The sequence below is a fragment of the Convolutriloba macropyga genome, chromosome 11 (assembly GCF_964194025.1).
Source record: "Convolutriloba macropyga chromosome 11, txConMacr16.3, whole genome shotgun sequence".
In the NCBI taxonomy this organism is placed as follows: Eukaryota; Metazoa; Xenacoelomorpha; order Acoela; family Convolutidae; genus Convolutriloba; species Convolutriloba macropyga.
In genome coordinates this window covers 19,084,606-19,099,723 of record NC_134478.1, presented here as the reverse complement: position 1 = coordinate 19,099,723, position 15,118 = coordinate 19,084,606, and the positions used below count along the sequence as shown (strand labels likewise).

Below are 15,118 nucleotides of genomic sequence, written 5' to 3'. Positions count from 1 at the left end.
CAAACTTTCTTTCTAATTCTCACTAAGTTTAAGACTATAGTTTGATCGAAATTCTAACAGGTTATATCCTAAAAATTAACGGTCAGAAACGATTATCTCTTTATAAAATAACGGATAAAAACGGTTATATCCTAAAATTTAACGGTCAAAAACGGTCATCTTTTTTATAAAATAACGATTAAAAACGGTCATTTCTCAATAATAACCAGTTTAAAACGGTTATCTCCTTTAAAAAACGGTGAACAACTCTCATTTCTTACGTTTAAAAAACGATCAATTAACTGTCATTTCCTAAGTAAACAACGGTCAAAAACTGTCTTGTCCTAAAACTAACGCTCCGAACCCGTGGTTTCCTACTATTTAAAAACGATCAAAAACGGTCCGTTCCTTAATATACCGCTTAAAAACGAGCACTTTCTATGTCGAAAAAAAAAACGATCAAAACCGTTCAAGACGGACAAAAAAACATAAGGGTTTTGACCGTTTTTCCCTAAAATACCGATCAAAAACTATCACTTCTTATGTTTTTTGGGTAAAATTTCAACAGGTGCGTGTATCATTGAATATTTAATTTATAGTTGATTAATTATTCACAGTGATTGTCGTTTTCTTGTTAACTAGGATAAGAATCGTTTCTGCGATGAATTTGCTGCCGAATCTAACGCACTTCACATTCAGTTACAAGCCTCAATTTTATCCCTCTGATTTGACGAATTTGATTGATACTTTTATTAACTTATTGGAATTTGAGGCAGTTTGAAAGCTTTTAATTGTCCAATGATTGTGTCCAAAATAAGGTCTTAGTTTTTTTGATTATATTGAGTTATTACCCAGAGACCGTTAAACTCATGTTTGAATCAAAAGAACTTGAAGATAATTGTTCTAAGAGATTCCCATTCGAACCTGATCTGAGACTGTGGTACATGTTGGGATATATGTTGTACTCCATCTCTTCGTCAAGACTCCAACCCGATTCTTTTTCTCTTTCGCCTTCATATCTGAACTTTCTGTCTCTTTCTCGAATCGCGAAACCCTCACGTTGATCTATCATCTGCTCATTCAGCATGTTGATATGATTCTGTAGTCTGATGTAGTCCACACTTCCTATCTCATCTAGGATTCCTGATAACATAAAACAATTTAGACTTATGAGTTGATACAGAGTGTGGAGATTTGTGTTCATTTTAAATAAAAAAATTGTGGAAATTTGACGGATCCAATTAGCGTAAGCGGAGCAAAGGCCCGGCTGATGTTTTATACGTATGTGTGATTGATTATTTGAATTCATAACACATGCAATAAATAATAATTCATGATTAAGATACTTTGAAGCGTCGATTTTCATCGCTCTTAAACATATAAAAGTAGACTGATTGTTAAAATTTATGAAATCATTTATAGGATACCACTTTTCTTTGTGCTTAGAAACAGAACAACAAAAGTTAGAAAATTCCATGCAAGTAATTTTTAAAGCGAAATCAGAATTCTCAACAAACATTAAGCAAGCAAAACATCGCTTCCAATGAAAAAGGGATGCTAAAAAAGCGTTCGCAAAATCATACTTCTAAAGACGGAAGGTGACGAAAACGAAATTGAAAAAATCAAATATCGAAGATTATTACATAGGTTTTGACATTTCTCTGAATGAGGGCTAGAAAATTTGAGACAATATATTATTCACATAAAAATTGGATGTGAAATAAGAATTGCTTTGAATTATGGGCACAATTTTTTTATCACAAAAGACCAGATAAATTTTATTGAGTTTTTATAGTATAAATTTTCTCAAACAAATTTATCAAGCGTAGATAAGATGTCTTACAGAAACTTAAGGGGTAAAAAGTGGCAAAAAAATGGCCAGGTGGCCAAAAGTCAGAAATATTTAAAAAAAGGCTTTTTGCAAGAAGTATGCTGGATTGAGAAATCTTCTTTTCATTTTGAAAGGTGTCTATACATACGATTGTATTTATATAATTTATATAGTCCTAGAAAAAAAGTGAGCTTCTTTTATCGTGTATTTATACGGAATTCTATATTTGTACGTTCCATGGAATTTTCGCCTTATTATTGAGCGTCTTGTAAATTCCTGCTATGCTGAGTTTCAGGTGACTAAGTATTCATCGGTAAAATTGAAGGAACTCATACTTAGTCAATTTGAAAATTAAAACTCTGAAGCTAAGCACTTTTAATCTGAAGCGTCCAGTTTTCGTCAATCAAAAATTCCGGTTAAAAAAACGCTTTGCCAGCGCTTTGCCTACCCTTTTTTGCTCCCAATTTTAGCACTTATTGGAGGAAAATGCAATTACTTAAAATGGAAATCAAGAAAGACTGATTTTAATGCCCTTCCTTTTTCCTTATCTTCAGTTTGTTAGACTTATTGTTGAAATGAATTCCAATTTAAAATAACGTCAATTACTGGTTTAAACGATAATGCAATCAAGTAAAATGATAATCCAAAAGATGGTTTTTTGGTGCCATTCTTTCTCTCTTTTCTTGAGTTTATTAGACCCACTGCTAGAATAAATTTTGAATCTAATGACTCAGAATAATCATTAATAATTTCGGGGGATAGGTATACTCTTATTATCTGGGGTTTGTAACCTGTCAGTTTTAAAAAATCTTGGCTGTAATTTTGTTACACTTTTGTGAACAACTTTCCATTATTTCCACTCACCAGATAACATAATTGAATTGTAGTCCCGGTAAATTGCTTTGGTTGGAATCACGAGCCCTCGATTCTGAATAATAGCTGCCCTAGTTCTCGTCCTAAGCACGGTATCTCAAATTGTAAGTCCTCAAAAACTCCAAACTTTGATTCACAGCCTTATAAGCTATGTCATGTAATCCCACTGAATTAAAAATTTCCTCAATTTTTTGTTTAAATTTTGTTAGCTAACTGAGAGACTGATATCTCACCAGCTTGAGCTGCAAGTCGTTACAAAATTTCAAGTATGTGACAAAAAATCTTGATTTTTTTCGTAGACCGACAAATCGGTCCTAAATCTTTGAATTATTTAACCAGATTTCTCAATGTTTATTGCGTTTTTGGTTTTAAAGATTTTTTTAAAATAAAGTAAAGTAAATAAGCAGCTATTTTTGGGAGTTCACTTTGACATTCCTCGACTATTCTTTTCGATAGGTTTTGTGGAGCGTGTGACATAAAAAGACCAGAGTTTGTTTGCCCGCTCTCCTACTATATGTTTTTTCAGGTCAATCTTGTCTTAAATGTGTGGTCGGATTAACTTCTGGCAGTTTACGCTAATTCGTGCTAACTCCAGTAATGGCCGTTTTTTTCTGCATCATCTAATGATGACCACACTTGGGCTGGATCAATCAGTATGTGTGACCACCTCACCCTGAGTAAAAGTAAAAAAAAAGCCCAGTGATTCTGGAATTTCATTGTGTACGATCTGATGACATGCTGATCAAAAGTCTTTATCGAGTAAGATCTTATCAGGTCTTGCGCAATAAAAAATCTGAACTACGTGAACATGAATTGGGTAAGATTTGATATGATAATTATCAGATCTTATAAGATATAAAATTTTGCTGGATTGTTATTTTATAAGATCTGATAAGTATCTTATCATCTTATCAAAACTTACCCGGTAGAAGTTCACGCAGGGCAGAATTTTTATCGTGTAAGATTTTTATCAAGTTTTATTGATTTCATTATCGTCAAATAACGTAGTCAAGTTCCTATCAAAGTAAAAAAAATAAACAGTCAACTAACCAATTGAAGCAAAAATGTTTGTTGATTTTATTTTGGCAGCACTTTTATTCTGAGTCTCAGCTAGCTACTTTGGTTCCCCACTTAGCAGTTCAGAATGGTTTTGATCTTTGAAAAAATTTTTTCAGCCTAGTTTGATAATCATCGCTTCAGAAAAAGCCCCTGATACTCGAATAACTTTTTTCACAATATCCTATAAGTCTCAAAAGACAATGTAAGATAATTTGTTCTCAGTTGCAGGTTTTCAGCTAAGTTATTGGAGAACTGTAATAGAAATTGTCATTTGCCCCGCTGAGTTGACAAAAAAGTAGGCAGAGTTCAATGAGTTTAAATACTTTGCCAACACAAGCATCTCAAGCTCTAAATTTACAGTTTTTTCGGAATGGTGTCCTTTAGGTAGTAAAACCATAATTGTCTAAGCATGGAAACTGTAACCTCTGGTTTATCAGTTTTAAGTGCAAATGCACCATGAAATATCTTTTCGCAGAAAATTTTACCGAACATATCATCCTTTTTAGACCACCTCTCAACATAATTTTTGGATTATTTTTATAAACCAACTGAGATTTTTTTGGATTTTGACCGGACATGGATATATAAAAACTCTACAAAATCTGTTTTCTCCAATCTTATTGAAACCCATCTATGTTTAGAAACAGGTTCGAAAATGATCTATGCGATAGAATGTGGTGTGATCATTGATAAATTCGATCTAAGCGCAAAAACGTGGATAGGTATTGTCTCAACTCGAAGTTTGATTTGTTTTTCAATTTGAAAAGCTCACAGAAACTTACCAAACTTGAAAACATTAATATTCTCTGACAGCTGAAGTGTAGATCTCACCGCCATAATTATAAACAGGAATTGATATTGGACATAAAATCGCATCATTGTACGCAAAATTTACCGTTTTGTGATCTAATTTCAAATTCAGTCACTTTTAATCGTCAATTGCTGCGACACGATTTTCTTGTTTGATTTCTCATTTAAATTGCGGACAGATGTGATTTAAAAGCATAACTTATTAATTGAGCAAAGATGACTTCAGAACGGCTAAGTTTAATTCCCCTCCCCAAGTTCTATTTCCCCTGTGAGTATTTGAAAAGATGCCAGCATTCATTCTTTTCAATGACAGTTTGGAGTTCATTAAGAGGTAGCCTTACAAAGATGCTCTTTTAGACAGCCAAAAGCTATATACTTCCTAAGCTGGGTTTGAGTTAATTGTGAATAAAAGGAGTGGAGTCACTTCAAATGACATTTGGGATATTTCTGGTCGTTCTTTTAACTGCAGGCAACATCACCTTTTTCCAGTCAAGTGCGGGTATAATTCTAACCTTTATGTGATGGTGATCTGAAACAGACAATGAGGCTCGGTAATGTGCGTGCGCACATAATGTTCCGATCCCGCTCATCCACATTCTTGACTTAACTGGCTACCAAATGATGAAAAGACACATCGTTCAAAAAACAAAAAATGAAATACGATAATGGGGGCCAATGATGGCAAATGAAATACGCTAGAGGGCCGATGAGAGTTGTTGGTAATAGGACTACTAGAAAAAACAATAATAAAAATAAAACAACAAACATTATTTACGACCAGAACTCGATGTCTATAATAAAAAACAAAATAACAAAATCAAGCTCGCATCAAATAAAAACCAAAACACAACAATACCTAATTAGAGAAGATATGAGACCTGTCCTCAATGCGACTGGTTAACATGTCGTCAAAAAAGAGCAAGTAGGTGCGAAGTTAAAAAAAATTTCCATTTTTGAAAACAATTAATTTGACAGTTATTAATATCATAAGATATCAACTGAAATCACTACAATGCTCATTTATATCTACAAAGGGAGCAATTGAGACATGACATTATCCAATATTTGATCACCCAAAATTTCAAAGACCATGGGATCAACGATTATTGCTATAAAATAAAAAGAAACCAAAAATCCTTTGAAATGTACAAACACATAAAAATGTAACCCTTTATGAAATCTCGTAGTACCAATAATAAAAAAACCGAGAAACAAATGTTTAAAGCTAAAACTATTATGAAGATGAAATTATAGCTCATTGGAAACGGGTTGTGACCTGTTTTTACAGAGATTGAGCCACGAATCGACCGAAAAATAATTTAAAGAAGACGAAGCTCAAAAACCCAAATATTTTATTGAAAACAAATACTTTCAGAAATCATAGCAAACTTAGAATTACGATAAAGCGATGGATTAAGTTTCAGCACCTCAGGAAGCTTATTGGGCCTGTTAATAATGACACTAAGTCAGAGCCCACAAAAAAAACAAATACATAAACAAGCCAAAACTTCAAACTATTTTACGACATAAGATTGTTTAAGGCACTATAATTAAAACATATTACCTTCAAGAACTGTAAATTGTCCTTCCTGATAGAAGGACTACTTGACATGACAAAAGAAACCCACAAATTGAACAATTTAGAAATTACGAATACTTTATGAAACTATATATTCGAAGCAATCAGTCACAACGTATAAAAGTGCTAAAAAGGTGTTTGCATCAACAGAACGATGTGAGACTTCCAATGAGTGAGATTGAGTTACATGGTGACAAAAACAAAAGCAAAAAAGAGCCAGATAAAAAAAGTTATTTTTCTAAATTCAATTTGAAACTCATTAGAACAAACAGCTATAAACTGAAATCTTTAACTAGGTGGAAATATAGGTCTTGGGTAATCAATTAGTATCCAACGTTATTGGCTATATGTCGTACAAAAACGAAAAGAAAGACAAAAATAGGCAAAAACAAAAAAACTTGCATCGTTTTTCGAGATAACTGTGTCTCAGCCTGAGAAGCATAAACTGATCAACAAAAACAATTAACATCTCAAGATACGACATTTTCCAACATCGTGCATTTTCCCTATAATTTCTTTCTTGAATTGAACTTGTCAATAATTTGATAATTCGACAAGGAAACAAAACGAACTCAAGAAACATGCAATTTTGATCAAGCAATTTTGACCACAGGTGGTCGGTTTCCGTCTGTTTTTTACTGAGACTGTGCGCGAAGTTGAGAGAAATAAGTTGAAAAATTGGCGATGTTCAAAAATTCACCGGTTTTTTCTCGAAGCAAATATATTCAAAGTCATAACAGACATTAGATAACAACTGAATTTGTCTAGGTTCTTTTATGCTTTCAAAACTATCTGGATCTGTTAATGGGGATGCTAAGTCAGTGGGCTACAAAAAGTATAACAAATGAAAAGAAAACGCAAGACGTCAATTCACGAAAACAATTGGTCAGAGCCAAAAAACCATGAGCTTAACTCTGAAACCATAATATAATCTCGTTGGGTATCGTTTTTTGTAAAAAGTATCTCTCATTAATTGAGCCCTGATTTGAAATTCTTTTCCGTAATTTACATAAAAAACATTTACATAGCGGAAATATTTTGAGAAAAAAAGGTCGTGCCCCATTAAAATCTAAAAAACATTATCATAAGGATTCATGGTGAGATCAAGCTCAGCTCCGAAATTGCTGCAATTCTAACAGAACTCTCAATTGTTAAATTGGTTGCAAAATAGGTCAATTCTACACAGCATTTTTTAGTTTGTCAAAAACAAACAATGCATTTTGTATAATTATCGAGTTTAAGTTTGCTAAAAATTGACAAAATTATAATTCCAGAAAATTCTTAAAGCTAGCGACACCACAACTAATCTTTGTCGAGCTTAAGAAGAACATGGCCTCAGTTTGAAGGTGTCTACTTCCAGAAAATTTAAAGCAAGTGGGCTAAAAATGTCATTTTTTCGACGAAAAAAATCTGAATTTTAAAAACTCAGCATAAATTCTAGCCAAAAAACTCGGATCGAACAATTCAGCAACCCTCCTCTATCTTTGGAGATGAAATAAAAAACACTACATTTAACAGTTTTAACATATTTTTGCAAAATTGACGAAAATTTGGTCAATATTGACAAAAATTTGCTCAAAACTGTGAATAATAACAGCTGAGTTACGTCTAACATTAACAAAATTTTAAACCTCGATAACTCCCTATAAATAGCAAAAATTAAAAAAAAAATTTAATTCCATATTCTAAGCTGAACGGGCTTTCTAATGATACCACTCTCAACTCTGTGCGATTATTATATCGATCGGCCTAAATTATCTGAACAAAAAAACCATTTGAGTATATAGTTCCTCCCACCTCAAGAGGGATCGGAACAAAAAATAACAAACGCATACGTCCCAGACCCGCACAATTACTAACGCCCAGATACCCACCCAAACGCCCACCCAACCACGCACGCACGCTTGCAAGCACGTTCGCGCACACAAACCCACACACACACATACACACACACACCCACATATACACACAAACACACTCACGCACATGTACACACGACTTTTGGCGTCCCACTAAACTTGGTACGGTTATGATTATAACCTGTACCCTGATTAGTTAGACTGGAACACTTTATGATCAGCCACTTTTATGATCAGACGTTGAGTGTGTATGAATGCACAGCGCCACCGCTGCATTTTTGATAAAAAGATCATATGTAATTTTAAACAAGGACCTCGACTTGTAAAAGAAAGGAAAAGACTCGGCACTTTATTGCAAAGCACGAAAGAAAGTGATCATTACATTTGGCTAAAAGTCTCTTGTATCAGTCAAAATATTGAAATTTTGAACATTGAGAACATTTGTATGTTTTTAAACCACAGTATTGAAGACATTTAATTTGAGATATTAAAAACCTTTAAAAACTATGATCAAATGAGAGTATTTTAATTCTTTACCTGGAACTCATTTGATTATCAGTCGGCCCTCTTTGTAACAGGTCAACGTGAAAAAGATAAAAAATGAAATAATGACCAGTAAAGAAAACTAATAAGGTTTCTCATGCAAACAAATTATCTAAGCCCTGTAAACATCAGTCATAAGATAAAATCAACAAATAAGTAATGTTTGCTTCAGCAAAAGATTGGTAATACCAAGCAAAACTGAGACTACGTTAGATGCTGAAAAAGTAAAGAAGAAAAAGTTCAAAAATCTTATGTTATAGAATCTTTTGAACGACTACAAAAACACAAATACGGGTAGAAATTAAAGACTCTACAACATTTTGCTAGAGAAATGTGTTGCAGCCAAAAAACATTAATAAATATAAGGAAACCATTAAAGTTGTTTCATTTTTGCGTTCGTAAAATGCCAACTAAATTTGTCTCTATTATATCAAGGGAACTAAATAATCACACCCCCCCCCCCACACACACACACACATATCTATATATATATATATATATATATATATATATATATATATATACAGACACACGAAAGCACATGTACACACGACTTTTGGTGTCCCACTAAACTTGGTACGGTTATGATTATAACCTGTACCCTGATTAGTTAGACTGGAATACTTTATGATCAGACCCTTTTATGATCAGACGTTGACTCGTTAGAGGTTATTTAAGGTCACTAGCGCGTTCATTTGCGGCCAACATCAAATCATATTTAGACCTTGAGAAGTGTCTTTGACTGTGTGTCCTCATGAATGCACAGCGCCACCGCTGCATTTTTGATAATAAGATCATAAGTAATTTTAAATAAAGACCTCGACTTGTAAAAGAAAGGAAAAGACTCGGCACTTTATTGCAAAGCACGAAAGTTATCATTACATTTGGCTAAAAGTCTCTTGTATCTGTCAAAATATTGAAATTTTGAACATTGCGAACATTTGTATTTTTTTAAACCACAGTATTGAAAACATTTAATTTGAGATAATAAAAACCTTTAAAAACTATGATCAATCAAATGAAAGTATTTTAATTCTTTACCTGGAACTCATTTGATTATCAGTCGGCCCTCTTTGTAACAGGTGAACGTGAAAAAGATAAAAAATGAAATAATGGCCAGTAAAGAAAACTAATAAAGTTTCTCATGCAAACAAATTATCTAAGCCCTGTAAACATCAGTCATAAGATATAATCAACAAAAGTAATGTTTGCTTCCGCAAAAGATTGATAATACCAATCAAAACTGAGACTACATTAGATGCTGAAAAAGTAGAGAAAAAATAAAAAAGTTCAAAAATCTTATGTTATAGAATCTTTTGAACGACTACGAAAACACAAATACGGGTTGAAATTAAAAACTCTACAACATTTTGCTAGAGAACTCTGTCGCAGCCAAAAAAAATCTCAATAAATATAACGAAACCATTAAAATTGCTTCCTTTTTGTGTTCGTTAAATGCCAATTAAACCTGTCTTTATTATATCAGGGGAAGTAAACCATCCCAAAACAACCAGAAAAGGTACCTCAAAACGAGCAAGCATGTAATTATCACAACGTTTTTTTTTTCAAAAAATGAGGTAGTTCCAAAGCCAAGAGACCATTAGATTAAAATAAGACCAATAGAAATAGCATCCTATTTAACATGAAAAAAAAGATTGAGTTGCCGTTACTGAGAATTAGTTACAAGTTGAGAGATGTAAGGCAAAAGATTCAAAATTTCACTGATTTTTTGCTGAAAACAAATATTTACAAAGTCTTTAGGGCCAATAGATAACACCTGAAAACGTGTTATAGTTTATTAACCAAATGCAGAAACCAGTTGAAATCTTTTACAGTAGACTAAGTCAAGAGACTGCAAACAAATTGAATGCAGGCAAAATACAATTCATTCAAGTTAACTTTACAAAGACACTTTGCAAAGCAATAAAAACATCGTGCTGATCCAGAAAACCTAACATTTATCATGTACGTATGATCACAATTTCATATAAATGGAACTGCTGTTCATTGAATATTATTTGAAATCATTTTCGCGCTAATCAACTTAAAAAAAGAACAAAAAACAATGCGACCAATTTTTGATTGCCTGAGTCCTCGAAGAGAAAAACCCTTATATAATTGCGCTTTAAACAAACAAGCAGGAACATAAATTGCGCTTCAAACATAAGTTGTACAGTAAAAGTTACATATATAATTATATATATATATATATATATATATATATATATATATATATATATATATATATATATATATACAAAAAATGGTGCTCTTTGGATACATATATAGCCAATTTAATGAAAAACGGGCAATATTTCAATTAAAGAATTCCTCTTTAGGAAATTGAATTAAAACCAGTATGCTTCTTCTAGAGTTAAGGAATATGATGTCAGCTGTTAACAGGTCTCTGAAATTGGTAAACTTGAACAAATTGGTCTACAAAACAAATTGAAGCCATTTCTGATGAAATTATCTGAAATTCAAAAAAATTCAGCAGAAATTATAGCCAAAAGCTCAGATGAAACTACTCAGCAATATCCTCTATCTAAAAATTGAAAATCAATAACATTGTTGTTCACCATGTTAATAAATTTTAGTAAAATCGACCAACAACTTGTAAGAAATCACAAAATTGTGAACAAAAACAACGGAAATCGGTCTACCATTCACGGAATTTTTGGCGTCGATAAATTCTTGAAAACGAATTTCAAAAAAATATATGTTTATTTTTTCTACGCTGGACGGGCTTTCTAATGATACCAATCACACCTATCTACGATGAATATATCGATCGGCCAAAAATGACTGAACACAAAAAACCCACTTCAGTATATAGTTCCCCCCACTAAAGTGGGGTTGGATCAACAAACTAAATCAAATTGCCAACTATAATCTCTATTTGAAGAAGTGTCTTCTTGTTCTAAATTTCCAAAAACTTGAAGCAGAGATTAGGCACGCATTTTATTTCCATTTGATGAACCATGCTGCATTGAAACTCGTTTCAATCGTACTTGCTTTTTCCACCGACTTCAGTATTCTATAGAAAATGAAAAGTCGCCATCAAAAGTGCGTTCGAAAGGACCAAAAAAAATTTTAAAAACAATTCAGCCAAAATGCTTTGGATAACAATTTTGATCAAATACTAGGAGAACAGATAAGTCATCCCGCAATAGAACATAATAGTAAGATCGGGTTCAAGTGTTGTCCACAAAAATTGGCAACGATTTTGAAAACAACATAAATAATTAGAAATAAATTAATTAAAACATAAATAATTAAAACAACATAAACAACTATTTGGGACGTTGTGTGTTTAAAAGTTATATATTAAAAAGCTACAAATTGACCTTTACAAGTATATTAAGCTTTCAAAGGAGAACTTGAAACTTAAATGTTTCATTATAATTAATCAAAACTAATCCAGGAAAAGTATACAGCCACTGTTGAATGAACAGCAAGAAAAACATAACAATAATCCATTTCCCAACAAAATCTCCATTTTGACAAATTGATCGGCGTTCAAACATTTTCAGAAGTTCAGAATTCAGGTTAAAAATCTAAGAAATCTGAATCGAAAAAATGAGTTAGACCAAAATTTCAAAATAGTGAACCTTATTTCAAATTTAGCACCCATTTTGCACAATAACTGTTTGTCATTTTTACAATCTTCTTGAAAGCCATCATTAACATCTGCTCACTTAATCACAGCTGATTTGTTCGCCATTTCATAAAGTTAGAAAAGCAATAAAACTATAGTTTCTCGAAGTCACCCGTTTTCTATGCAAAACACCTGTTTTCTGCTCGTTTGTATGATTTTCTTTCGAAAAGAAACATTAAAAAGTTGACACAATAAATTAAGCTTCTTTTTAGGTAAAAAATGTTCCATTTTTTCTTAACAAAGTTTTCTCAACAGCAGCAATTTCCTCTCATTAAAGTCTCCGGCTAAAAATTTTGTTATATGAATTCATTGGTTTGTCAAAGACGCTTTTTATCGATTAACCACAAAATTACTTGTCACTTTTATCACTGAAGTGTCCTTCAATCAAAATTAAAATTTATGCTTAAAAACCAAATAAACAATTTCTGCTCTAAACCCGCTTTGAATTAAAATCCTTAAACTCCATGCTTTTTCTAACTTCCTTTCGTTACTAATGAACCGTTGAGAAAACTTCGGCATTCTCAGATAAAAACAAATTTAGTTCTAAAAATTGAGATTTTTAATAACTTAAATAAGCAAAATAAAAATTCAAGAGCCAAAATTGACAAGTTATACCCAGAAAAGTTTTAGTAAAGTTATTTGGACGCTACTGTCATCGAAATCAAAAATTAAATTGGCGCATACTAAGGACTATTAAAAAAAGAACGCCAAGTCTTAAAACGGATAATTCTGATAAAATCATCAGATTGTCGGATAACACATATATTGAACAAAATTCTTAAATCATTTTATCGTTTATGAATCCTGTTTTGCAGTCTCAATTAGTCGACTTCGAGTGCTAATTTTCATTCTCTTGTAAGAATCCCATAAGATCCGACATAATAACAATTTATGAGGCAAACATGCTGATTATCTGAACGAAGTTGAACTTGATCAGAATATAACAAAAAGAGTGTTTTCGAAAATTTTTTTACTATGTCAAAATTTTAGGACCAATAAAATAGTTGCAACTTCATAAAACGAAAACAGGAAAATTTCTATTTTCAAATCTCAATTAAAATTGCACGCTACTAAATGAACTTCAATAAAAGCAAAGGACAAATATTAATTCAGCTGATAAAATCATTCTCAACGAAAACTAATTCAAATGTGCATTTGTGTAAATCCCGAAAAAAAACAGAGCAAATCCAAATTTTCCAGGAGGTTCTCAACCTCTAATAATATTGCTCAATGGATCAGTATCAATTTGTGTAGCGGGCTGCCTTTAATAGTTTCTCTACTTAAGATAAGCGGCATATTTTTTTTTCAAGCCCCAAAATTCTCCGAAAACACAAGTAAGGGTAGCTCTGGAAAATTTTGCCGCAAAATAAAAAGATTTGGCTCCAATGACACCCAAGGCGAGCAGAGCTCAACTGACACGACCTTGCAAGCACCTTTCAAGATAAGCATTCGTCTTGCAAAACTTTCCATCATAGTTATAATCTTGCAAGATCTTCTCGCTTGAGGTTCAAACTGGAAACTGTGCGAACGCGTATGAAATACTACTTACATAACGCCACTTCAAATTTCGCAGAAAAAGGAAATAATGGTTGAAAATCAGTTATCTTCGATAAGTGCTTAAAATACGCAACTTTTCTCTACTGTCCGGAGCAGTTAGAAGGCGTAGAAAATATTTTGTCATACTGCAAAACTCTGCAAAATTGAGTTCTCAGCTGTTAACCAAATGAATGTTGTGAGCGGTCGAGAAAATTAGAACAAATTTATTATATATAGGTCAGACATAAGTAACTTGCACGTTACTTAAAAACAGTTTCAGAAATCCACAAAATTTGAATCAACTTCAGCCGCAAAAAAAAAATGCGTATCTAACTAATTTAATGACTATTTCAAAAATTTTGCTGAGAAAGGGCATTTAATTGAGCTAAATAAATTTAATATTAGCTGACTGTAATTTTGAATAAATTCAGAAAAAAACTTTTTTTGTTTTTCTTAACTAATCCATGATCATTTTCAAGTCCGAAATCCTTAGCAGTTTATAAACAGTGTCGTAAAGCAAAATGAAAATACTGCTGCTCTTTTATATGTAAGGAAGATGCCATCAAAAAAATTAACAGCAAGGATTTCAACCCTAGATGGCTTCACTATTTCTTGATACAGTTTTCGTTGCTTAATCTACTTATTTCAACAAAAATCCCAGCCAATGTCACACATTAAAGTTCCACTTCACAAACTTCTCAAGCTCAAGATAACATATGCTTTTAAAAATACGATATACTTTGAAAAACAGTTTGCTTTTGCAGAAAAAGAATCCGATATAAATAAAACACGTTGCTTAGAATTTTTCAAGTTCTGGCTCTTTACTTCACCGAGGTTCGCTCAATGTTTATTTAAAAAAATTTAATCCGCTAAAAGAAATAGTCAGCGACAGCCAACTTTTTTTTCCTTGTGCCTGTGCTATTAATCTTGGCATCGTTTAAAAAATGTGAAAAATACAGAACCAATTTGAGTCGACAAGAAAGCTTTTAGAAGCAATCCCTTTGATGCCTAAAATTAACCGATATGAAAAATTTATTTGTAATATAAAAAAGTAATGATTTGTAGCAAAATGACTAATTCAAGAATTGCTCTCGAACAACTAGTAGGAGCTCTGCACTAGTACAGCTTGCTTCACTAGAATTGGGGAGGTAACGCAGAGCAAGTGGCTCTAAAAAGCTCACTTAGGTGCTCGTTGCGGCTCTAAAAAGCTCACAGAAGGATGGACGGCTCGCTGTCGTTAAATGCTCGTAAGTGAGCTCTATCGTAACTCCAGTCTCCTACAAATGCTTTGAGAAACCATACAAGACATCGATGAAGAATATGGTTCTAAAATGAAATATCTGGCGCGATCTCCGCGAGAGTATTGCTAGCATCATTAGTTTGTGGAACCT

The 15,118-nt window shown here is 32.6% G+C and overlaps 1 protein-coding gene across 3 annotated transcripts in view; it reads right to left on the bottom strand.

Annotated features, from left to right (window-relative positions):
• Positions 1-8,555, bottom strand: part of LOC142349858 (uncharacterized) — a 277,179-nt gene extending 268,624 nt beyond the window's left edge. Inside the window, exons 1-2 of one of the 3 annotated variants that reach the window (XM_075401678.1) lie at positions 8,528-8,555; positions 904-1,122 (exon numbers count right to left, since the gene is read on the bottom strand). In XM_075401678.1, the coding sequence (XP_075257793.1) occupies positions 904-1,066 (163 nt within the window). In that variant the 5' untranslated portion in view covers positions 1,067-1,122; positions 8,528-8,555. Of the gene's footprint in view, positions 1-903; positions 1,123-2,674; positions 2,692-4,524; positions 4,789-8,527 lie in introns of those variants that run through there. The other 2 variants (XM_075401676.1, XM_075401677.1) reach the window with 2 other exon arrangements.
• Between the last annotated feature and the right edge of the window lie 6,563 nt (positions 8,556-15,118).